The sequence below is a fragment of the Cetorhinus maximus genome, chromosome 17, assembly GCF_964194155.1.
Source record: "Cetorhinus maximus chromosome 17, sCetMax3.hap1.1, whole genome shotgun sequence".
In the NCBI taxonomy this organism is placed as follows: Eukaryota; Metazoa; Chordata; class Chondrichthyes; order Lamniformes; family Cetorhinidae; genus Cetorhinus; species Cetorhinus maximus.
Window position 1 is genome coordinate 50,160,697 of NC_135895.1, and position 26,338 is coordinate 50,187,034.

General features: G+C 40.7%; 1 protein-coding gene across 5 annotated transcripts in view; it reads right to left on the reverse strand.

The window, feature by feature from the left end:
* Positions 1-26,338, reverse strand: part of patj (PATJ crumbs cell polarity complex component) — a 392,616-nt gene that overhangs the window by 286,715 nt on the left and 79,563 nt on the right. For all 5 annotated transcript variants that reach the window (XM_078561172.1, XM_078561175.1, XM_078561174.1 and 2 more), the window contains 5 exons: positions 25,331-25,387; positions 16,742-16,876; positions 15,571-15,732; positions 9,012-9,080; positions 7,276-7,407 (listed from right to left, as the gene is read on the reverse strand). In XM_078561172.1, the coding sequence (XP_078417298.1) occupies positions 7,276-7,407; positions 9,012-9,080; positions 15,571-15,732; positions 16,742-16,876; positions 25,331-25,387 (555 nt within the window). The remainder of the gene's footprint in view (positions 1-7,275; positions 7,408-9,011; positions 9,081-15,570; positions 15,733-16,741; positions 16,877-25,330; positions 25,388-26,338) is intronic.

The window sequence follows — 26,338 nt, forward strand, 5'->3', positions numbered from 1 at the left end:
CACCATCTTTAGACCGAAGACAAAGTACAAAAACATTTGGATGCATCCAAGATTTAAACACTGGCATCAGATTGACTTAATCATCACCTGGCAGTGCAACATAAGAGATGTTATGATCACCATGGGGTGGGGGAGGAGGTGGCATAATGATTTTGTCACTGGACTAGCATTCCAGAGACCCAGGGTAATGCTCTGGGGACCTGGGTTCTAATCCGGCCATGGCAGATGGTGCAATTTGAATTCAATAAAAATCTAGAATTAGAAGTCTAATGATAACCACAAAACCCATCTGGTTCACTAATATCCTTTAGGGAAGGAAATCTACTGTCCTTACCTGATCTGGCCTACATCTGACTGCAGCCCCACAGCAATGGGTTGACTCTTTAATGCCCTCTGAACAAGGGCAACTAGGGGTGGGCAATAAATGCTAGCCTAGCCAGTGACGCCCACATCCCATGAACAAATAAAAAAAAACAGGGTTATTTGAGGAGCAGAGTGCTCTACAGACCACGGGGTGCTACACTGCAAAATTAAATCTACTATCTCACCAAAAGGCCACCAACATGTACTAGATGTGCAGAGACGGACATCCGCAAAGTGTTATGAACAATTCAGGCTCCAAATTGAGGAACAGCTGTCCTCCAAAGAAAGCCCAAGTGGTGATGATGAAGTGCCATGGTCAACCATCAAGTCAAGAGTTCCAGAAGCTTCAAATGATGCCCTGAGAACGCAGAAAATAAATGACTGAGATTTGTTTGCTACAAACATTGATCAATTAAGGAAATGCTACAGGAGGAAAATGCAGCATATATAGCATGGCCACTAAGAAATCACTCCAGGAGAGCAAAAGGAACCTCCAACAGAAGTTGTGTCCAATACAAGGCACATGGCACAAGCTAGAGAGCTTCAAGTCTATGCTGAGCAGCATGAAAGGAAGAATTTCTATAAAGCCTTGAAGATGGTGTATGGGTTATCCTTGCATGGCTACTATCTAGCTCTCAGCACTGATGAGGAATTCTCTTCTGATGTGCAGGATGGTTATCAAAGAGCACTGGCTGAGCAACTTAGGGGTGTGCTTAACAGGCCATCCACCATAAATCGGGCAGCTATAGACAAGTTTCCAGACTGGCTCAAGTGTGAAATCATAGGCAGCAAACCCTGTGTCATGGAGGTTGACAAAGCCATCAAATCCCTTCAAGGAAAGCTCCAGGATCAGACAAGATCCCAGGAGAAATATACAAATCTGAGGGACCCCAGCGAGCCATCACATTCACACAATTATATCTCAGAATGTGAAGATCAACAAACATTTCCTCAGGAGTTTAAGGATGCCATGATTGTTCACTTGCACAAAGGAAAAGGACAAAAATCTGTGTGTGACAACCACAGAGGAATCCCACTGCTTGTGATAGCTGGTAAGATTCTAGCAAAAGTTCTACTCAACAGACTGCTGAACAACATAGCTGAAAGTTTAAAACAAAAACAGAATTACCTGGAAAAACTCAGCAGGTCTGGCAGCATCGGTGGAGAAGAAAAGAGTCGACGTTTCGGGTCCACATGACCCTTCAACAGAACTGAAGTATAGTTAGGAGAGGGGTGAAATATAAGCTGGTTTAAGGTGGGGGGGCGGGGGGAGAGAAGTTGAGGGTGGGGTGGTTCAACTTCTCTCCCCCCGCCCCCCACCTTAAACCAGCTTATATTTCACCCCTCTCCTAACTATACTTCAGTTCTGTTGAAGGGTCATATGGACCCGAAACGTCGACTCTTTTCTTCTCCACCGATGCTGCCAGACCTGCTGAGTTTTTCCAGGTAATTCTGTTTTTGTTTTGGATTTCCAGCATCCGCAGTAGTTTTTTGTTTTTATAGCTGAAAGTTTACTGCCTGTAAGTCAAAGTGGGTTCAGGAAAGGTAGAGGCACTTGTGACATGATCTTCACCCTTAGACAAATACAACAGAAATGCCATGAACAACAGATGGGACTCTACTGTGTCTTCGTTGACCTGTCAGTGAGGGGTGTATGAGGAGACAGGCAACTACATCGGAGTGAGACAGAGACAGAGTGAGTAGCAAATTAGGTTCACGTGGTAAGTTCTATTAAGCTCTTTTCAAGTTTTAACTATAGATTAAGAATCAAAATCTGACATAGTCCTGCCTTTCAAGTAAGTTAGGTTAGCTTGTTAAACAGAGAATGCATGGAGTGGCAGTTATCTGTCAATCACCTGAAAGCAGTTGGTTCAAGTGGTGTTAATTACTGTCACAGGAAGCTAAACTAGCTAGTGACTCATCATAAGGTCTATAAAAGAGAAAGGTTTTGCAAACTGCAGAGTCAGTGAAGGGTTCGTGAGGCAGAGACTGAGTGAGTAGTAAATTGGGTTCATGTGGGAATTTGGTGCATGGGGAAAGAGGTGTGGTATATATGGGAATTACTCCAAGTTAATTGAGTAATTAAATTAACTAACTAACATAAGTAACAATGGCAGGACAGGTGTTATGTTGCAGCTGTGGAATGTGGGAGCTTTTGGATGGCAAGGCAACCCATGACAAACAGGTCTGTAGAAAGTGTAAGCATCTAGAGGAATTCTGGATCAGGATTATTGATCTAGAAGTTGAACTGCAGACACTGTACAACATAAGGGAGGGGGTGAAACATCTGGAAACTTTGTTCCAGAAGAAGGTCATGTCTCTTAGAAGAAGGTTGTCTGTTTTGCTCAACAGTGAGGGACAGGATGATGTGACCATGAGTGAAGCAGGTAATGGGACGGAGCAGAGATCAGTGGAGGAGCCTCAGGTTTTGCAATTGTCAAACAAGTTTGAGGTGCTCACGACTTGTATGGATGAAAGCGAGGTCTGCAAAGTGGATGAGCAGGCTGGCCATGGCACCATGGTTCAAATGGGGGGAGCAAACAGAAATGTAGTGATAGTATAGTGAGGAGGATTGAAACTGTTCTTTGCAGCAAAGAAAGAGTCCAGAAGACTGTGCCTGGTGTCAGGTTTGGGACATCTGCTCAGGGCTGGAGAGGAACTTGGAGGGGGAGGATCCAGTCATTGTGGTCCATGTAGGTACCAACAACATAAGCAGGAAGAGAAAGGAGGTTCTGCACATTCAGTATGAGAAGCTAGGGACCAAATTAAGAAGCAGAACTTCAAAGGTAATAATCTCTGGATTATTACCTGAGCCATGTGCAAATTGGTATAGGGCAAATAAGATTAGAGAGATGCACGCATAGCCCAAAAACTGGTGTTGGAGAAGTGGGTTCTAGTTTGTGGGGCACTTGCACCAGTATTAGGGTAAACCGGGGCTATACAGTTGGAATGATCGACACCTGAACCATGCTGGGATGTGTGTTCTTGAGAATCACATAACTGGAGGTGGGGGGCAGGAAACTGTAGGCCAGTTAGCTTGGTGTCTGATGTGGGGAAAGTGTTGGAATCTATCATTAAAGAGGTTATAGCTGGGCACTTGGAGAAATTCAAAGTAATCAGGAAGAGTCAGGCTGGTTTTGTGAAAGGGAAATTAGGTTTAACCAATTTATTGGAGCTCTTTGAAGGAATAACATGTGTTGTGGACAAAGGGAAGCTTGTAGACATGCTGTACCTGGATTTCCAGAAGGCATCTGATAAAGTGCCACAGCAAAGGTTATTGCAGAAAATAAAAGCTCATGGTGTAGGGGGGTAGCATATTAGCACAGATAGAAGATTGGCTGGCAGAAAATAGAGAGAATGCACAAATGGGTCTTTATCTGATTAGCAGGATGTGATGAATGGAGTCCTGAAGGGGTCTGTGCTGGGCCTTAACTTTTTACAATTTATATCAATGACTTGGGTGAGGGGTGTGAGGCATAAGCTAAATTTGCAGATGACACTAAGATAGGTAGCAAAGTATGTTGTGAAGAGAACATGAGGTTACAGATGGATATTATTAGGTTTAGGAGTGGCTAAAAATCTGGCAGATGGAGTATAATGTAGGAAAATGTGGCAAAAATGAAGACAAAAAGCGGAGTATTGCTTAAATGGAGAATGGCTGCAGAATTCTGAGATGCAGAGGGATCTAGCTGTACTAGTGCATGAGTCTCAAAATTAGTATGTAGGTACAGCAAGTAATTAAGAAGGCTAATAGAATGCTATTCTTCAAAATTCTTTTGAATTTCTTCAAAAGGAATTGAACATAGAAGTAAGGATGTTATGCTTCAGTTATACAGGGCATTGGTGAGACCACATCTTGAATATTGAGTGCAGTTTTGGTCTCATTATTTAAGGAAGGGTATAAATGTATTGGAGACAGTTCAGAGGAGGTTTACTAGATTGATACCTGGAATGAGTGGTTTGTCTTAGGAGGAAAGGTTAGACAGTCTGGGCTTGTTTCCATGAGTTGGAGTGAGGGGTGATTTGATTGAAGTATATAAGATCCTGAACAGTATTGACAAGGTGGATGTGGAAAGAATGTTTTCTCTTGTGGGTGAGTCCAGAATTAGGGGTGCTGTTTTAAGATTAGGGGTCACCCAGATGATGATGCAAGAGAGACGCATGACTAAGAGTCAAGAAGGAGAATTCTCATGATTTAGACTGAGTAACACCTGTTGTCTTGTGTATATAGTTATGTTCATCCAATAAACCAGTTATTGTTCAGACATATCTCTGTCTCCACAATCACTCCTTAGCTATTCACAACCAACACTGGTAATACCTACCCTAATTCCAGACATATTAAACAGCCTGATGGGTTCTACATGAGAAGCATTCAACCTCATGGGCATCAAATGGGAGGATAAAAGTGCCCAACATGAAGGTACTTCAAAGAGCAGAAATGTCTGGAATTGAAGCACTTATCATCAGAGCCCAGTTCAGATGGGATGGACATATAGCTGAAAATCCCTAAGACAGTCATGTATTTGCAATTTAAACACCACCTGAGAGATAGGCCAAAGTTAAGATTCAGGGTCTCCTTGAAGGTGAACCTCAGGAAATGTGGCATGTCTGCCACAGACTGGGAGAAAAATACACAAGAAAAAAAACTACCTGGTGAGCAATCTCAGTAATGGTGTTGTTTCCTTCAAACAGCAAAGAACAAAAGTCAAATTAGGAAGACTGAGCAACAAAACCAAACAACTCATCCATGCTGCACTGTGGGTAAAGCTATGCAGATCTGCAGTCACGTTTGCAGGTTCTGCAGTCATGTTAGAACGGACAACAGGTGACTCTATGCACACAAAAAACAGATATCTTCAATAATGAAGGGAAACCAACAGCAAATTAGACTTATGACTATGCAGCTAGTAAATGATGTGATACAACATTTACCATATCATGATTTCACCTGGTACTACGAGCTCACCACCTCCACTGAATGGCAGTCCTCAGATAGTCGAGCACTTAGATATGAAAGTACACTGTTCTCTTTCAAAAACAAACTGACAACAGATATAAAGGATCAGATTTTTTCTCAAGTAAAGGAAAGAAAAAATATATGGTGGCTCAACATTTAACAAACTAATGTTTGATACTCTAGGTTTTCCCCAGCTCAGCTGCTTAGGATCAAATCAGGATTATTATAACCTTAAGGAGAAATCAATACTCTTCAACCCCAATCAGTTCTACATGATAAATCGCTCTTAAAATTTAAAACAAACTGCTATGGGTCTTGTTTTTGTTTATGTATCAAAAGACATCTGTGATTGTGTCAAAATGCACAGAAATATACTGAAAATACTTGAGAAAAGACAAAACTAAATTGTTATTTTGTTTTTACTATCTTCAGATTGTCTTCAATCCACTTCATGCTACATTGCAGGGAGGGGCTTGCTGTGATTGACAGTAATCCGTCAGGAAAAGCCAAACAATCTGCAGAAAAAACTTAGCAAAACTGAACTTCATAATTGAACGAATAATCAAGTACCTCATATCAAGCCTCAAGTTCCTAACCAATAAGTAGGACTCTCTGAACAAATGTTTACAAAGATTTGGAAAAGCATGCACACAACACTGAATTAGAACAAAGAGCAAAAAAAGACAAATTCATATTACATTTATATAATGGCTTTCATGATCTCAAAAGCAGCCAATGAAGTATTTTTAAGTGTAGTCACTGATGTAGTGTAGGAGAAACAGAACAGCCAATTTGCACATAGAAAAGTCCCACAAAGACACAACCAGATAATCTGTCTTAAAATAAGCACTTTATTCAGAACTGTTTAATATTGTTTAGGATTTTCTGGTAATTTTTGCCACGAAGCATGCTGGTAGCTGAAATTAGCTTCATAAAACTTTTTCAGAGAATTGATTACTTACCATGTCTTATTTGTCAGTATAGCACTGGTACAATTCCAACTTGCATAATGTACTAAAAATGCAGCACTGGCTTTATTTTCAGTGATGTAAGTTGGAGCCATATTTTCACTGCCAGCTTGAGGTAATGTCAATCCAGAAAAGACAAAGCTCTATACATGGGATCCAAATTCACATAAGGAGTATTGTACACTGTCTTCCAGAAATAGCTAATGGAATAGTCAACTCATTTCAATCATTAAAATTTAAACTGCAGTACAGATGGCTATCAAACATTAATTAAATGTTAAAAATGTTTTTTTTTGGTTTTGCATTTTTGCTACAGCAATAGGTTCAGCTGTGATATTCTCCCATGGGCAAAGAGCCCGCTCGCATTAAATTGAAGAATTTCCTCAGTTAAAGAAAAAGCTACAATGAAAAAGTCTTAAACTTCCAAAAATACCAGATATCATAACATTCCCAACATCAACCTTTAAACATGCACTATCCTGCTGGATTTATTTGTTGCATAAATACCTTCAAGTAGAAACCAAACATTATCTGACAGAAACAGGCAAGAAACCCAACTAGATTAGACTGTCATACACAGTAGTGCAATATAAAAAATTCAGAACCTAATGGTGGCCTCAACCATACATGATTGTGAAAATCTCCACGACCAGGAATATTGTAACTGGAGTATATGAAAACAACCCAAATTACCTTTTAAATGTTCAAGAACAGAGCTTGGAAACAAAAAATTGAAACAGAATCTAAAAACAAAAAATCTCATTGATATTTCATTACTAAATTAACAATTAGTACTGAAAATATAACAGTTCATGGAATAAAAGATGTCCCTTTATCAAGATCATCTTGTTTTATGTTCAGAACTTCAAATAAAGATTCTTAATGGTTTAAACATTTGAAAAGTTGCTTTAAAAGCTACAACCTGTAAGTAAGAGTTACTGTGTTGATTAAAAAAGCAAGTATATTTTATGATTTTCAAAATACCTGATAGTCCAGGATGCTGAAACCTAAACCTTTTGAACCTTTATTCAGTTCATACACTTTCACATCTGAAGTCCATAAAGCTAACTCCCCAACTTCATCCTCTTCTGCATTTGTCTCCAAATCCAAGTCCACCTTTAGGGAAAAAAAACTTACAATTACTAGATTACATGAATTTCCTCATCCCGACCCTGCATTGTGTTGGCACCTGATCTTTCACCAGCAGGCCAATTAGTGGTCAGGGTTTGTACTCGCCACCCAATTAATGATTGCAGGTGAGCTCCCAAGACGAGAGGGCCAATAGGAGGCCCTCCGATAATGATATAACGGCAGGCCCGCTGCCTGAAATGGGAGCTGCTGATGTGGGTATGAGAAGGTGCCTCACAATGGAAGTGCTCTCTGAAGAAAGGTTAAAAATTTTGATCATTAAAAAAACCACATCAGCCAGGTCATCACCATCTGAAGTGGTAATCCTTCCACTGGACAGCCAGTGCCTGCAGCTGTGGCCCAACAGCTATGAGTGTTGAGAGGGGTGTCCTGGCCACTTCCAGCCTCGAGCTGTTTCAGTCTCTTTGGGGAGCCTGCAAGCCAACTGCAAAATTACAGTCAGCTTCTGCTCAATGGTCTAAATAGGCCACTCAATAGATCTAATCCGCTTGTGGCAGGGAAGCCATCAAGAATCCCCCCATCATCCAGCCCCTTCCAGAATGAAAATGGCCCAAATATAGGAGCATGACAGTGGACCAGCACATAGGCCAGTGTCAGGAAATTGCAGGCCCATCTGTTTCCAGTCCTGCCTCCATGGCCGTTTCATAATACGGTCTGTAGTCTTCAGTTAAAGGTGATTTTTATTTTGTCAGTGAAAGATTTTAGTTTCAGTTCTAGGCTGTGGAAAATCTGTTTCACAGATTTTGCCTTCCTGTGTCAGCAGCATGTATTCCCAGGTCAGCTGAACTGCAGGAATTTGTAGTTTTGTTTTATTCAGCCATAACATGCCTTAGTTTTGACCTTAGCAAAGTATCCTCTACTGCAGTAGTGTTTTTTTTTCACTTCCCACACTAGTCATTCTTAAGACACTCTGAATGGGACGGACCGTTTTAAGTCAATCTACGTAGAATTTCGTGAACATATTTATAAGTATGGCTAAGACCCTATGATTTAGATTGCCCAAACTCATTTCACACACAACCCTTACAATGAGAAACAGATTTTCCTCTCATCAGTATTAAAAATCATGCAACACTGTACAGCTTAACATGATACAATTGATGTAAAGTTTAAACAGTACGTGACTATTTCCTTGTGTTTCCCACACAAAGCTACGTTCAAAATGAATACTGCTTTGGCTGAATTTATGTTGGATATTTTGTCATTAAGAAATCAAAACTACTTTGTAATATTCTAAAATGTGTGGTACATAAGGGCAATTTTTAGTGGCTCAGTGCCATTGCACATTGGTGAGATGCAAGTACAAGGCCACTGTTCTCCAAATAGCAGTTTTAAGAACTGCCAGAGCATCAGAGAAAGGAACAAGAGTGGAGGGTAAGTCGTCCTGACTACTCTCTCAATTAAGCTGGATATAAAAATTGTGGGCAAGGGTGAACTATTTTGAACATAAAACACTTTCTCTGTTCCCTGGTTTATCAAGATATACATACAAATACACACTCACTCCCCATCCCCATTTGATTCATAGTTCAATAACACAAGCTTCAACAGAAATCTCATCCTCTATTTACCTGGCTGATACAATTCTCGCTATTCCAGGGAGATGGTGGCCGAATCACTGGATCAACCTTCTCTGCAGCCTAAGAAATATAAGATTCAAATATTTAATGATTCAAGAGCTGATTCTTTTATGGGCAGCAACAATCTTAGACCATCCATTCTTATCATTTCTTACTAAGAGACACAATAGGCATATCTTGTCCAGAGCAATATGCAGAAATCTCAGACAGGAGTGAATGCTTAGAAAAACTTCAAACAAAAGATTACATTCACTTCCGCAGTCTTTTCCCAACCTTACACAGTGACATGTTATTTTGAAAAACACTGGAATGCAATGTCAGACTGGATTATCTTGGCAGAGAGATTAAACCAATGAGCAAAAAGTGAGATTATTTTAAAATATAAATCATTGAAAAATTGCATCAGAAAACAAAAGTGATCAATTTATTCCAATGGGATATTCAAACGTCAACACATGATTTTCTTCACTCTAAAACCAAGTAGAAATATTTAGCATGCAACCTGTACGGAACTATGTAAGTAGAAATGTCTGAAGTGTTTGAGGCCAGTGTCATGGTGATGCTGGTGTTTTCCCTCCGTCATTACTTACTTGAAATGAGAAACCAACAAGACAGCAATCAGCGAGGCAAAGACTTCTCAGTTTTCATGTGAGATCAGAGTGACGACCCTTGACACCAAGGCAGCATTTGAGCAAATGTGGCATCAAGGAGCCCGGGCAAAATTGAACTCAATGGGAATCAGGGGGCAAACTCTGCACTGGTTGGAGTCATGCCTAGCACAAGGGAAGATGGTGATGGTTGTTGGACGCCAATCATCTCAGCCCTAGGACACCATTTTTAGCTCTGTTCATCAACAACCTTCCATCCATCATAAGGTCAGAGGTGGGGATGTTTGCTTATAATTGAAGAGTGTTCAGTACCATTCTCAATTCCTCAGATACTGAAGTATTCCATGCCAAGATGCAGCAAGACTGAGACAACATTCAGGCTTGGATTGATGAGTGGTGCAAATCTTACTTTCCATTTAAGTGCCAGGCAATGACCATCTCCCCTTGACATTCAATGATATTACCATCACTGAATTCCCCCATTGTCAACATCCTGGAGGCTCACCATTTATCAGAAACTGACAGCCATATAAATACTGTGGAGACATGAGCAGGTCAGAGACTGGGAGTTCTGCAGTGAATAACTCACCACGCTCGATAAAGCCTGTCCACCAGTACAAGCCAGGGGTGTGATGGTATACTGTACACTTGCCTGGATGATTGCAGCTCCAACAACACTCAAGAAACTTTACATCATCCAGGACACAGCAGTTTGCTTGAATTTTTAAAAAATTTATTCTTTCATGGGATGTAGGCATTGTGAACAAGGCCAACATTTGTTGCCCATCCCTAATTGGTAGGCCATTTCAGAGGGCAGGTAAGAGTCAATCACATTGCTGAGAGTCTGGAGTCACATGTAGGGCAGACCAGGTACAGACAGTTTACCTGTTTGTGACATTACCAGTACATCACCATCTCTCCAATCCACCACCTGAAACATACACTCCCTCTATTTCCAGTGCACAGTGGGAACAGTATCTACCAACCACAAGATACACTGAAGCACTTGCCAAACTTCCTTCAACAGTGTGGATAGGAGATGAATGGTTTGACTTCTGACTTCTGCTGTGGGGCTGGTCTGTTGGGCTACCATTAAGTTGGCTACTGAGCCCACCCCCATCCGCCCCCCCACCCCCTCCATCTAAGAGCATCAAAAAGCCATGTGCTGTGTATGGAATAACTAAGTTGTTTCTATTGTCTTACTGTTCAAAGATCATCATGTATTAGATTCCATGGCTGGCTGTCTCATGAATGAACACTCTCATTAACATCCTCTTTATGTCATTGAAACAGTCTGCCTTCCCCTGTCAAAGTGACAGACAAGATGCTGGTCATTTAACAATTTACCTTTAGAAATCTTGAACCTGAGTTCATATCAGAAGCATGTCATAATTAAATCAAAGCCTCTCCTAAGTCAAACAGCCAAAAATCCTACAACACAAAAGCGAAATACTGTAGATGCTGGAAATCTTATATAAAAACAGAAAATGCTGGAAAAACTCGACAGGTCTGGTAGCATCTGTGGAGAGAAACAGTTAACATTTTAAGTGTGACCTTCCATCAGAAATTCTGACAGATCTGCTGATTATTTCCAGCATTTTCTGCTTCTATAGCCAATAATCCTAATTGGGACACTTAGGTTAAGATGAATCAAGGTAAGACTCTAATACTAATTCAGTTATGTCACGTTAAACTGTGCTCAACTAATCTTATGTTGATGTGATTTTGAAACTAAGTTATTGTGCTATTTGTGAAGATCACTCAGATATCCAGCTTAATTTTCTCTATGTAGAGAAAATAAATTGGCATTAGAGGTACAACTTTATTCTGTCTATTATTAGAATTTCTTATTATTCAAATTGATTAATCCAACAATTTGAAGGTATATATTATTTTATTAAATTCTAGATACGAAAAGATCAATTCCAACATATTCCATATGCAGAACCACAGATTATAATGCCAAAAACCAATGTCCAAAGAGATACATATTTCTATTCTAATATGTGCCTAGGTCCCAAAACTTGAATTTCTAATCTTAACAGGGACTCTGAAACATACTGCTTAGGAGCAGTAGTAGGCCCTTCTAACCTGTTCCGCCATTCAATAAGATCATGGCTGATCTGGTTGTGGTCTCAACTCCACTTTCCTGCCTGTCTCCCATAAGCCTTGACTCTCTCGTCTATCAAAAATATGTCTAACTCTGTCTTGAATGACCCGGCCTCCACTGCTTTCTGTGGCAGAGAATTCCAGACTAACAGCCCTCAGAGAAAAAAATTCTCATCTCCATCGTAAAAGGGAGACCTTTTAATCTTAAACTGTGTACCCTGGTTCTAGTCTCCCCATAAGAGGAAACATCCTTGCAGTATCTACTCTAATAAGTCCCATCAGGATCATATGTTTTAACAACATCACCTCTCATTCATCTAAATTCTAATGGGTATAGACTCCTGCTCAGGCTTCTTCATAAGATAAGCTCTTCATCCCAGGAATGAGTCAAGTGAATCTTCTCTGACCTTCTAATGCAATTATATCTTTTTTTCAAAGAAGGAGATCAAAACTGTACACAGTATTGCAGATGTGGGCCCGTAACTTCCACGCTCCCCAGAGTCGGATTTGGGGGTACCCCAAAGATGTGCTCAGGAATCCCTCTGGGAAGTTCCCAGGTAAGGGTTTCCATGGCACTTGCCCAGAAGTGCACACTTCCTCTGGACAATTGTGCCGCGCTGGAAACCATCCTAAAATGCGGTTTAAATCACAAACCTCGGATGGATCCAGCAGAGTTATACCAATAGTTACCCAGAAAAGATTAGAAGAATTAAAACCTATTCTAATTTCTGAGTAACTATTATAAAGACCCAGACTGACCCCGCGGGACACCCCCACTACCCCCCCCCCCCTCCCCCAACTCCCCGAACCCCTCCACCCACCCTGACCTCCAACACCCCCAAACCCCCTTCAATAAGATCACGGCTGATCCGTTTGTGTTTCGAGTTCCATATTCCCATCGATCCCCGATAACCTTAGATTCTTGTTAGGCAAGGGAATCAATCTACCTCTGCCTTATAAATATTCAGTGACCCTGCTTCCACTGCCTTCTGAGGCAGAGAATTCCAAAGTCACGCAAACATCTGAAAACAATTCTCCTCATCTCTGTCCTGTAAAACAACAGCAAAGACAAGAATATGCCAAAAGAATGTTGGCACCAGAAGCAATGCTGTTTGGCACCACTGCGGATCTTAAAGGGTTCCGATGTTGCCCCATCATAGCTCACCCTTACCCATCATCCATCTTGTCATGGAAAGAGTTCACATTGAGCAGCTTAGATGGGCAGGCAATTTTCCTCAGCAGCTTAAATAGAAGGCCTCTGCTCACATGGTCAAATGATTTGATTTAGTCTATATATAGTCATCTCTTTCATTCATGGTACTTCTCATGCAAATGCTGGCTGAGAAGGTCATGTCGATATTCCAGTTCTGAAACCACACTGGATTTCAGGATATATGCATTTGGCCAAGATATGCAGTCTGACAAGGACAACACAGGCAAATACTTTTTCCACCATGCTCAGCAGGGAGATGCCTCAATAGTTGTTGCAATCGTTGGGGTCACCCTTATTCTTGCACAGAGTTGCAATCTTTGCATCATATCCTGGGGTACTGCCCCCTCCCTCCCTCCAGCAGGTATGGAGAAATTTGCACAGATGCTGCACAAGCGCTGGTTTCCTGTGCTTGATGAGTTTAGGCAGTGAAGCATCATCACCTGGAGCTTTGCCAATGGATAGCAAGTCAATAGCTTTGCTAAGTTCCTCCATTGTGGGTTCAATGTCCAGCTCTTCCATGGCAGACAGGCTCTCTATGATGTCCAGAGCTTACTCAGTGATCATATTCTCCCTAGTGTACAACTCAAGGTAGTGCTCCAATTGTTTAATGCAGTCCAACCGTTCAATAATCTCCCCTGCCATTGTTGTCAATGGACCGGTTACCTTTTTTATCACATCATATATGCCTCTAGCATTCTGTCTGTCAAACGACATCTGGATATTCTGGTAAAGTTGTAACCAGTAGTGCATGTCTAGCAATCTGTTGGACTTTATTTTGAGCAGCTACTGGTGTATTCAGAGTCTTCCTACCCAGATCTCTCTTGTAACTAATGAGAACAGATCACTTGGCTTCAATGATAGGGTCCATTACAGTGCTGCTAGTCTCAAATCAGTCAGTGGTTTTCTGCTCTTGCTCTCTCTTTCCTGTATTTTGAGAGTGCGGTCTTAGAAATGGTGTCTCAAAGTATGTTCCCCTCGCTTCTACACTTGTGTGGGGAAGCTGGAAATTGCCTGTTCAATCAAGTTGAGGAACCATTGGTTCTTATCTAGGTAGGCAGTATGGCTGACATTGATACAAGGATGGTATTTCTGCTTTGAATGGAAAGCTTAAAGATTTGCATCTGTATCACAGTCAGTGCTGTGGTAGCTGTGTGTATTGAGAATGCTGTTGAGAGACTCATGTCAGTTAAATCAGTTTCAGCTGGTGCCAACGTCTTGATCCTGGATGCCTCCAGGACACTTTGTGCACATCCTGTTTTGAAAGAAAGTGTTAATTACACAAAGTTCAAGATAACAGCAAAGCTCAAGCAGTCTCTGTCAATTGTCATTTATCTTTTATGTGCCATGATGTCTGAGGCAGGAGGGCCATGCTTCGTGATCTGTGCCAACTCTTGCATTGAAATCCCCCAGTGGGTAAAGATGCTCTGTCTTAGGGATTCTGCTGATAGCAGTGCCAGGGTCCTTGTAGAACTGGTCTTTCATCTCTGCAATGGAGCACACTATTGGAGCAGAAACTCATGATGCAAACTGGCCCTGGTTGAATTGAGAGGCGAATAGAGAGAATGTTCTGAACCTTTTGTGGAGTCAGGGAGTTGTTCTATTGAGATCAGCAGGTTCTTTACGACGAAGCTCACATCCTGCTCATGTTCACTCCGAGCTCCTTCCCTGCCGGATGAATATGTAAAGCTTTTCTTTCGGTGATCCACTCTCAGCAAGCCTTGCCTGTCGGAAAGCTCTGTCAATGTTCGGCCTTCACTTTTCATATCGATCACAACTTTGTGCATAATTTCAACCAGCTGCAAGTTGTCTCTCAGCCCAATGAGGTTCCAGCTTGCCAATCAAAGAGTTGGCAGCTTCTTTCCTTTTGTTTGTTTGCCTGGTGTGATGAATTCGGTTCACTTGTTAGAGGGCAGCCCATAGAACCCGTTCTCTATGGTTGGGTTCATCACATTTAACTACTGTCTCTAATGTTGTGTTAACGTTCTGCAGCAAAACTAGAGTATCCTTTCCAAAGCGCAAGCCTGGACAAAATTTAGGGGAATCCTGGGCTGCTCAAACATCAGGGTCCCTGTTGGGTCTAGAGGAAGGCAAAGAACTACATTTGGCACCAACTTGGTTGCACAAGTTGCCAGAAAGATTACATATTTAGACATCAGTCCAGCTTTGGACTCCAAACCAGATTTTTTTTTTTGTTAGTTTACTCCCTTACCCTTCAATTCTCTCAAGGTATCCAGAAAACAGTGGAGCTATTAGTATGTAGCTGGGAACTTGGTTCATGAGTGCCAGAGCACATCCACGTGCCGGTTGGCCTGCATGCACTGCATGTCTGGGGCCAAACCTCCTCCAAATTCCTCTGAAGCGTTAACCTGGGACTACGAGGGTCCCAGTTTCTGCCACAAGGAGCACAGTAGAGGACTTTCAGATGGAGAGGCTGTGCGCTGACAGACATTAGGCTCTCCTTTTTGCATTGCTGCTAGCCAGTTGTGCAGGCTGAAAATGAGAAGCAAACTATCACATAGAAAGTGGGAAGATAATTCTCTTTACCCTCACACTAAATGCATCACATCAACATGTCGGACACACATCTATGTCCCAATGACTCTATGACTAATGGCCTCACCTGGGAAACTGCACTTTCCGTGACACTGGGTTCATCCACAGGCATCTCTTTTCCATCCTCAAATAGTTGCCGACAACAGACTAAAGTAAATGGAGCGGCAGCATCTTTCAGAAAGCAAACCACCTCACGCCGAGATTTTCCATACAACTGCTTTCCATTCACCTGAAAGGCAGTGCAAATATTTTAATCCAGAAGTTACTGGTCCCCCTACTTGCCTATATATGGTACTTTAATGGATTCATAGAGTTTTTTGAAATGACTGGAAATCAAGGCAGAACTATTTTTATTACTCCAGGGCGTTTTTAAAAAGTTGTTCTCTAGAATTAATACAACAAAACACACTTACAAGTTACCACTCAGTTCTACTTGTACAAATTCTTATATCACACTGCATTTTCTAATCTTACACTTGATCTAAAGACGCAAATCAATAACTCCTAGTAACTCTCATCAGACTAACAGTTTGTTACTTGCATTAGGCATTCAAGTGACAGGACCAGAACTATTGTCCTACTCGTCTAAAGCGTCTTGCTTATTCTCCCAAAAATGTTATTTCAATAATTTGATAGTGTTACTTTAGATTTCTCCCTCCATGACTCATTAATTGGCAAATTGAGAAGCGTGAAAGCTGGCAGAATAGGCACTTCTATTGGCAATTCATGAGTAAAGAACTGTTTGACAACACTCATACAATAATTTAAGTTCTTCATGACAAACTATAGTGCTCCTCCCCATCAGCCAGTAAAACAAATCTCAATGTTAATTTTGGCCAATAGGTATTAGTTAACCACACATGACTAACAGCAGCAAAAATAAATTAGAAAATTGTGCAAAAGGCAAAACAAAATCCTAAATTTGCATGAATAGCAAGCTACATTATACTGTGGGGCACCTGGAATGATTTTTCACGTCCTTGATTGAATCTATGACTTAAGCAATCAGAAGATATGAATTATACCAAATGACCAAAGATCTCAAAGCTACACACCTGAAACCATCAAATCAATAACAATAATAACTTGACTCTGCTCATACGCTGTGATTGTCAAATCACCTTGCTTAACAGCAACCCTACAAAAATAAATCTACCCTAATAGGAAGACTTAATTATCACCAAATTGCAGTGATTTAAAATCTTACATGAATAATAACTTTTTTTTAAAAACTATACCTCTAAAATTTCATCTTCTAGTTGTAATAATTTAGTTTGGCCTATTGGGCCATCAGGAACAATAGATGATATGTAATGGTGTCCATCAAAAGAGTCCAGCTCCACTCCAAACCTCAAGGTATGAACTGGTAACAGCTAAATTAAAACAAAAGTCAAATGTGAGGATGAATATGTAATATTATCAACGTTCAAGATTTCAATCCAGCTAAATTCAAGTTCCTTCTGTCCCATTGCTCCAGGTTCATGTTGCAGCATTGATGACTGAAGACATAGAAAAATATAAGTATCAACTTTGCCTCACCGATAGCAACCTCAACTTGGGGTTAAAAGATCACTGCTTCAAACAGAATCTTGAGCATGTAATTTAATTGGCACTTCACTGCAGTATTCAGGGAATGCTACATTGTCAGGGGAACTGTCCTTCAGATGATATGTTAAATAGAGAATTGGTCTGCTTTCTCAGAAGAACATAAAAGTAATTGAGAATACTATTCTAAGAAGGCAGAGGGGTTCTTCTGGTGCTCTTGATCAACATTTATTCCTCTGCCAACACTTGAGAAAGATAAACTGGTCATTTATTTCATTGGTGTTGTGGAACCTTGCTGTGGGCAAGTTGATTCCCATTTCCTAAATTACAACTGGGATTAGACTTCAAAGTTCCTCATTAGCTGTAAAATGCTTGTGGACATTTTGAGGCCATTAAAGCTGTTATTACAAATGCATATTTCTTCTTCTTTTTCATGAGTAATTAGGATTACATAATATTCACCTTTTAACAGAAACTTCAACAGTAAATTGGTCTTAAATCACTTTAAATGCCAGTGCCCTATAAAACATATAGTTACCATATGACCAGCTGTAACTTATCTTGATTTTTCATGAAATTAAAATATTTTGACTTTATTTTTGCAATATGTTACAATTATGAGGTTTATAAGATTATAATGTTTTGGGACTGTATCATTAATTTAAGGTAAAAAAAAAATAAAGGAGGTCACATGGTCTGTTCTGAACACTGCCAGGCAGCAAGCCTGGGTGGTTTGTTTGTTAGATTATATTACTAGGAAGAAGGTGCAACATTTTTACACTTCATGGCAATAACAGCAGCCTATGTGCTCACAGTGGGTAGACTGCGAGTCTCAAAGTCCCAGGAAAGTATTGAGCTGTTAACTGGTGTGCTTTAAACTGGCCATTTATTTCCAAGATAAAAAAAACCATTGGGCTCTCAAGGATAGCTAATCAGCATTCCTACCTGGTTTCAAGGCCCATGTGATTCATGTTGCCTTGGAGATAAAACCCTTTCCCCTCTCAAAGCCTAAGATATCTCTGAAACTCGCAGGCAAATTTAGTCTGTCAGGATCCAGGAGATGGAGAGCAGCTCTTGACAGCAAGATGCTGTGGTTCACTACAAATGAATGTGGGTGAAAACTCGTGCTTGGATTGAAAAGACAAATTCATGATGAGTTAAAACCATGCTGGAGGAATAGCCTAGCTTGTGCTAGAGGGAAAATCTCTGGGGGAAGAAAGCCTCACCTGTGAAAGACAGTCCTGAGATTAAAAGTTGCCAGGCTGATAAAGGAAAAGGACAGAAGTAAACCCTCAGGAGTGCCTAATAATGGTTCTACGAGAATTGAATGTCCACTTAAAGGATAGTGTAAGTATATTCGTGAAGTATGTTTTTGGCTGTGCTAAAAGAAAACAGGGAATGTTTTGAGTTTAAAGTATAAGTTGCCTACAAAGATAATGTTTAGTCAATAGTGCTTTTAGTCTTGTTACAGTAAAAATCTTCAAACATGAAATCTTGTCAAGTCATTCTTTCAGCTATTAACTGGAAGCTTGTATTTCTTTTAAAAATTTATCCTTCTCTACAGAGATCATAACAAATAGTTGCACAGAAGAATCTAGCAACTTCCCAAATAACCAATAAAAATTTGTCTTCTGGCTACTCCTTCACAATTGGAGATGAACTTGACTGCCATCACAAATCCCTTTTTTCTAGTTAATAAAACTAACACATCCTAACTGGGCTTTGGTGCAAAGATGCCTGAAGAGAATGGGGGTTATTCAGCTTCTGTATTGTTTCCTATTGTGAACTAGTCAGGGTCTCTGCAATGAATTGGTTTTCTCACAATCTCAGCCTTCAAGTAACACTTTCTTGTTAATGTTGAAACTCTTTCGAGTTATCAACAGTCACAGATTGCAACTCTTTCGAGTACAATCACAGTTCTTGGTTTCCGGGAGCGGGACATGAACCCACAACCCTCTGATTCAAAGGCGAGGGTGCTATGAACTGAGCCACAGCTGACACCTCGTTAAATTCTTTGAGTTATCAACAGTCACAGATTGCAACTCTTTCGAGTACAATCACAGTTCTTGGTTTCCGGGAGTGGGACATGAACCCACAACCCTCTGATTCAAAGGCGAGGGTGCTATGAACTGAGCCACAGCTGACACCTCGCTTAATGTTGAAACTCGACATGAACCCACAACCCTCTGATTCAAAGTTGTTCTGCAATTGAGTGTATACTTAAAGTTTGTAATTATGAACAGCTGTCTCCAATTGGGGAGGCATTAGGACTTCATTACTAGAGTATAAATTGGTGTTCACACTGGGGGGGGGGGGGGGGGGGCGGAAGAGTCTGCGTATTTACTCTGCAGTCTTGGAAATAAACCTATCTGAAGGTACAGGCTGGCTTCAGACTCTTTCGTTCCTCAAACATATGATTAGTGGAGTTAACATGGTAGCAGAGGGTGGATACTGAGCTATGGTGATTGGTTGTTGAATAAGAATGTCATTCTCCATTCTCTGAGAGCAAAAGAAACATACTATTCCTGGCACCTTCAGGTACAGAATGGCAGAACACATATAAAATTGCAAGCTTAGACTATCCACTGGCTTTTTAACTGAATCTGAACCATATCAGCAATGGAAAAATATGGTGGAAGTGTGCACATGGGTTACCTCTTTATCCTGGAGGAAGCAAGGAATGGTTTCGTCATTACCAGAAGAGAGTACGATTAGCATTGAAGTATTTTCAGAAATGGATGTGAATGACTTGGAAACCAAAGACACATTAACCCTTCTATTCCAATTTTTGGATAACTTTTAAAGAAAAGGTGATTTAGTGGAAGCAAATGAGGCATGGTCTGCTTTTGATAGATTCAAGACAACAGACTCAGTCGATGGAGGAGTACATTTGATAAGTGGAAGAGACTGAAAAAGTTTAACCTTGAAATCCCGGGCTCTGTATTGTCTTTCAAATTACTGACTCTGCTCATGTTTTTCATGTCAATAGGCTTTTGGTTTTGATGGGGGTTCAATTTCCTGGCAATGACTCTCTATTAGACCAAGTGGCTGCTACCATTAAAAATTTTGGCAAAGCAATCATTCCCAGCTGCTTTCCTATCAAACACAGGCAACTCTGCTGTAAAGCAAAGGATGGAAGACTCCATGGTTACCAAAGTTTGAGATCGCCAACATGTTAGACACAGATTTCAGTACAATGATGGGGTTGTTGATAGCCTGAAAACCATAGCACTTTTCACCAATTTGGGAATCGAGGCAAAAAGGAGGCCTGGTATGGTTACCATAGGCACTTGAAGCCGAGAAATGCATGAAAAATAATTAATCAGTGTTATCGGTGTGATTCTAAATATCATTATGCAATGAGCTGCCCTTAGCAAAAGAACCATGTTTTTGAAGCAACGCATGAAAAAGAATTCGGACGCTAAGAATGATGATGGTGACTGCCATGAAAGAATTGTGTTGCTCAGAGGGAGTTTGGGTCAGGTGATAACTGATGACAAAGCACCAGCTGTATTGTATACTCATATTTTGTGGGGCAGAGCAGGAGAGGCAAGATGTGATAGATCAGGAGCTAGATATTGGTAGAAAACCTGATAAAGGAAGGGGCTATTTTGTTCAGAAGTCAGTTTCCCAAAATGGATTCTCAGGTATTGCACCATCCAGAAGGATTGGATAACTGGAGGGATGCAACAATAGTGGGACAGGCAGGAAAATCTACTGGGAAATATAAGAATTGGCTGAATGTCCAGGACGATGGACAAGCAATGAAGGCCATGGACTGGTAGAACTAAGTACAAGAAGGGAAATAAGGAAGCATAGCCCAAGTTATAGAAATGGGTTGGGTGATCAATCCTGGGTGAGGACACATTCGCATATGGTGGATAGGACCTCGGTGGGTATACAGGAGATCTAACAGGAAGAGCCCAGAAAGACTTCAACAGGCAAGGAGGAGGTCACAGCTTAACCAGGCAACATAGAGTGGTAAATGCTGAACCATTACGACAAAAGAGCAGAAGTCCCCATGACCGAGGTGTTTTTGTAACAGCAACAAGTTAGGGGATAAAGCTATATGGGAGGCTAAACAGAAGGAGTTGCATAGTTGGAGGGAGTTTGGTAGTTTACAGGGGTCTCAAATGGGGGTCAGCCAGCATTATCACAAAACAGGGTGGGTCTAAGGTTACTTTATACCAACAATCGTATTGGGAGAGTGTTAGCCCCACCGCAGTCAGGCAGTCTAGGTCCTTGCAGAAAGATGCAGATGCTTCTCAAGGATGAGGAAGCAGCTGCAAAGTCTGATTGGACAGTTAGATTGGTTAGGCAGTGCAAGCCGGATGCAAGCTTTGATGTTCTTGCACTGAGTGCTATAATGAAACATGCTAAGGTCGAGGACATCTCACAGGTGAACAAAACATTTTTTTTTTTAAATAAATAAATAAATAAATAAAATTAGAGGGAGAAATATGTACTGAAGTTTCCATCTTTGGGTGACCCTAAGAATATAAAATTGATTGCGTTCAGTGGCTCCTTTTGATGCAAACCTTATTGTTGGATTTTCAAGTACAGCAGGTTTTATAATATTTCTTGTGGGTGAAAATAGGAAATGTTGTCCTTTGGCTTGAGCAAAACTACATGGGGGAAATAACAAAGGAAATGTCCCAATAGAATATTATGTTGACAATCGATCCCTTTGGGATAACGTACACTCTGCGGGGAGTGTAAGTGAAAGAGGGTTACGAATTGATATCACAAGTACCAAACAAATGGTGGAGAAAAAGGAAATCTCTAAGCTCCAATGGGTCGATGCAAGGCATCAGTTCTCAGCTTGTCTCAAAGGATTGCTTGCAATGGAAAAAAAAATGTTGAGGGTATTAGACGAGGAACGACTCGGTCTTGAAAATGTGAGACTTATTTTTCTGTCTTCAATTTCTACTTTTTATCTGAAAATAAAATGCACTTGTATTTTTTTTGGAGAAGGGAATCTGTTAATATTGAAGTTGTGCTGCAATACAGTATATGCTTTCTGTTGGTAAGTAAGAACAGCTATCCTCAATTGGAGAGGCATTTGGGCTTCATTACTAGGGTATAAATAGGTGTTCACACTGGGTGTTGGGGGGGAAACTGGAAGGGTCAATGTATTTACTCTGCAGTCTTGGAAATAAAGTCTAAAGTTACAGGCTGGCTTCAGGCTCATCCTTTCCTCAAGCATACAAGTATTAGGACTCACTAATAACCTGCTCATCAATGCTCCGTTTGAGTTCCCCCAAGCTCACTCATTCCAAACCCCATTACAGCTTTGCTCCATGCATGGGCAAAAGAACCGAATTCCAGAGATGAATTGAGAGTGACTGCCTATGACATCAAAGCAGCATTTGACCCAGTGTGACATCAAGAAGCCCAAGGAAAATTGAAGTAATTGGGAATCAGGGGAAGAACTCTCCACTGATTGGAGTTGTGCCTAGCACAAAGGAAGATGATTGTGTTTGTTGGAGATCAATCATCTCAGCTACAGGACACCACTGCAGGAGCAACTCACCAAGCTCCCTTTGACGGCACCTTCCAAACCAGTGACTTTTACTACCTAGAATAACAAAAGACAACAGGCACATGGGAACACATCCGACACAAATTCACCTCCAGTCACACACCATCCTGATTTGGAAATATATTCTTGTTCCTTCATCATTGCGGAGTCAAAATCCTGGAACTCCTTCCCTAACAGCACTGTGGGTGTACCTACACCACATGAACTGTAACAGTTCCAGAAAGTGGCTCACCACCACCTTCTCAAAAGCCAATTGTGTATGGGAGATAAATATTGGTCTTGCCAGTGAAGCCCACATTCCATGGAAGTCCACAAAAACCAGGGCAAATCGAACCTGGTCAATCATTCTACTCTCGATCATCAGTAAAGTAATGTAAGGGGTTGTCAACAGTCCTATCAAGCAGCACTTACTCAACAATAACTGCTCACTGACACTAAGTTTGGGTTCCGCCAGGATCACTCAGTTCTGACCTCATTACAGCCTTGGTCCAAGAATGGACAAAAGAGCAGGATTCAAGAAGTGAGTGACCTCCTTGACATCAAGGCAGTATTTGACTGAGTGTGGAATCAAGGAGCCCTAGCAAAATTAGAATCAATAGAAATCAGGGGGACAACTCTCCACTGGTTTGAGTCATACCTAACACAAAGGAAGATGGTTGTGATTGTTGGAGGCCAATCATCTCAGTCCTGGGACATCGCTGCAGGAGTTCCTCAAGATAGTGTCTTAGGTCCAACCACTTTCAGCTGCTTCATCAACGACCTTCCCTCCATAATAAGGTCAGAAGTGGAGATTTTTGCACAATGTTCAGCACTATTAGTGACTCCTCATTCTGAAGGAGGCTGTGACCATATGCAGCAATACCTGGATAACATTAAGGCTTGGACTGATATGTGGCAAGTAACATTCACACCACACAAGTGCCAGGCAATGACCATCTCCAACAAGAGAGGATCTAACCATTTTTCCTCAACATTCAAAGGCATTAACACTCCTCTATCAACATCCTGGGCTTTACCATTGACCAGAAACTGAACTACACCAACCATATAAATACTATGGCTATAAAAGCAGGTCAGAGGCTGTGAATTCTGCAGTGAGTAACTCATCTCCTGACTGCCCAAAGCCTGTCTGCCATCTACAAGGCACAAGTCAGAAGTGTGATGGAATGCTCAGCACTTGCCTAGATAAGTACAGCTCCAACAATGCTCAAAGCATGACACCATCTAGGGCAAAGCAGCCCACTTGATTAGCACCCCATCCACCACCTAAAACATTCACTCCCTCCACACCAATGCACAGAAGCAGCAACGTGTAACTTCTAAAAAATGCACCACAGCAACTCACCTAGGCTCCTTCAACAGCGCCTTCCAAACCCATAACCTCTACCACCTCAAAGGACATGGGCAGCAGATACATGGGAACATTACCACCTGCATGGTCCCCTCCAAGCTACAAGTCATCCTGACTTGAAACTATATCTCTGTTCCTTAGCTGTTGCTTGTCAAAGTCCTGGAACTCCCTTTTCTATCAGCATTTGAGGGTGTACCGACGCCACACAGATTGCAGTGGTTAAAAATGCAGCTCACCACCACCTTCTCGAGGCCAATTAGGGATGGGCAATAAATGCTGGTCTAGCCAGTGACGCCCACACCCTGTGAAAAAATTAATTAATAAAATTTAATTTTAAATATCTTGCCACTGGTAGTTTTCACATGAGGTTTTGATGTTTCTGCAGTTGGTACGAATGTAACAGTACAATTGGAGCGGATATTTAATCTAATGGTACTTAACAGTACAATCTTGAGTTAACAAATAAATGTAAACCTCAAGTCTGTGAATCATGACAAATTGATTTTGCTTTTGTACTTGAAAATCTGTGGTAGGTATATTCTGTTCTGTTCCTGTTGGTACAGCTATTAACTGTCCGAATGATATATAATATTGGAATCCTGTCCTTGCCTTTTTATTGTAACAGCACTTCTCAGATCTTTTCCCCTCATCAAGCTTGATTCTTACTCGATCACCAGGTCATAGCTCCAACTATGCTTTGTCAATTTTCCGCAACATCATTTTATTTCAGATTGCTATTCACAGTTGTAGTTTTAATCTCTTTTTCCATCATTAACTAGGCTATTAAATGTAGCTGCAATTGGAATTGTTCTGCAATTCAGAACAGAAGAAAAAGTTGTTCTTTCAGAATTTATTTTTGCTGGTGATGCAGCTCCCTCGGCCGCACATTAGCCTATGAATCATAATTAGTCAAACTGAGCTCTCAGAATGTGCTACTGTGCATATACCGGGGCCTTGTGGATATCCCAATATTCTTCAATTTTTCAATAGTACAATTTGTTATACCCAACAACTGAAATTTGGAAAAACTACTTTTTGTCCTATGAACTCATACAAAATCACAGCAATCTTCTGCCATGTTTATTCTGGGAATTACATCTTCACCAAAAAGTTACTTCCCCAAGCTGCTTTATTAGCCTGGTAAGGCAAATGTAACAAAATTTTCTCTTTGATATTATTGCTGATGCCAGACCATCACAAGCTTGCCTTTTACAAGAACTTTGTAAATCTTTAGTGTCCTCATTGTTTCAGTCAAAGAATTTGCTCTTCAAGTCATCAATTTAAAATCTTCACTAAGCGTAAGGTGAGAGAAATGGGACAATTCTGAAACAAAATAAACATTTACCCATTTCCGTCATTTAAGGTTTTGGAAGTATTGCATGTCAGTACCTTGGAGTATTTCTGCAGTTCTACATCATCGTAGGTCTCAGTGTCCAAGTTGAGTACCTAATTATAAATAAGGAAAGTAGTGAGAGTTAATTTGACTGAATTCAGCATATGAACATTACATTTTCACTTATATATTAACCTAATTATTCATGATGTGATAGTTCAACATTGAGCAAAACTGAAGTTTTAATTTGTAGCGTGGAGGGTATATTCTTTCAACTATTATATGAAATCATACTTCTGGGTTTGCTTGGAGAGGATATAAAGAGCTCCAAGATATACAAAGCAACTGGCATCAAAATTCAATATTTTTTGTGGTATTTTAGTGTCTTGTTAGGTTTCTTTTGATATGCATGCTCTGACAGCTATGCTTCCATTTATATCAGAGCCCCATGCTTGCATTATTGGACCCCCTCATTGAATAGCCAATAAAAGACTGGATCAAAACTTTGCATCTGTCCTCATAATAGGGGAAGAGGACTATATACAGTGGAATATAGAAAACTAAAAGTAAATCACGGGAGAAACTTATTGGATTTAACGTAGATTCAAAAATGGCAATGGAGAAAATAATGAAACTTAAGATAGATAAATCTACAGGAACTAATGGCTTCTACAACATGGTATTAAAAGAACTGGGTGAGAAAATTGCAGATGTGTTAATTATAATATCCAAGCTCTTCTCCTGCCCCTCATGTTAGCTGACATATTGAGTGCTTCCCTTGCTTGGGCACTGCCTGTTTCTATTTCAAAAGTATTGTCATGATCTCTATTCCTCAATAAAGAAGAAGTTTGACATCTCTCTATCATTGCAAACTACCATCTCCACTTCCAGCCTTAATCTTTTTATAGCTTTGTCAGTGGTCAGACTAGAGATGCCGGGGAGATAACAAACTTAAAGGGGTAACCATGATTCCAAGTAGCAGAGTTTATATGGTTATAGAAATTTAGGGAATATAGCAAGATGGTGAATTGATGACAAGGGGAGATGAAATCATCAAGGATGTG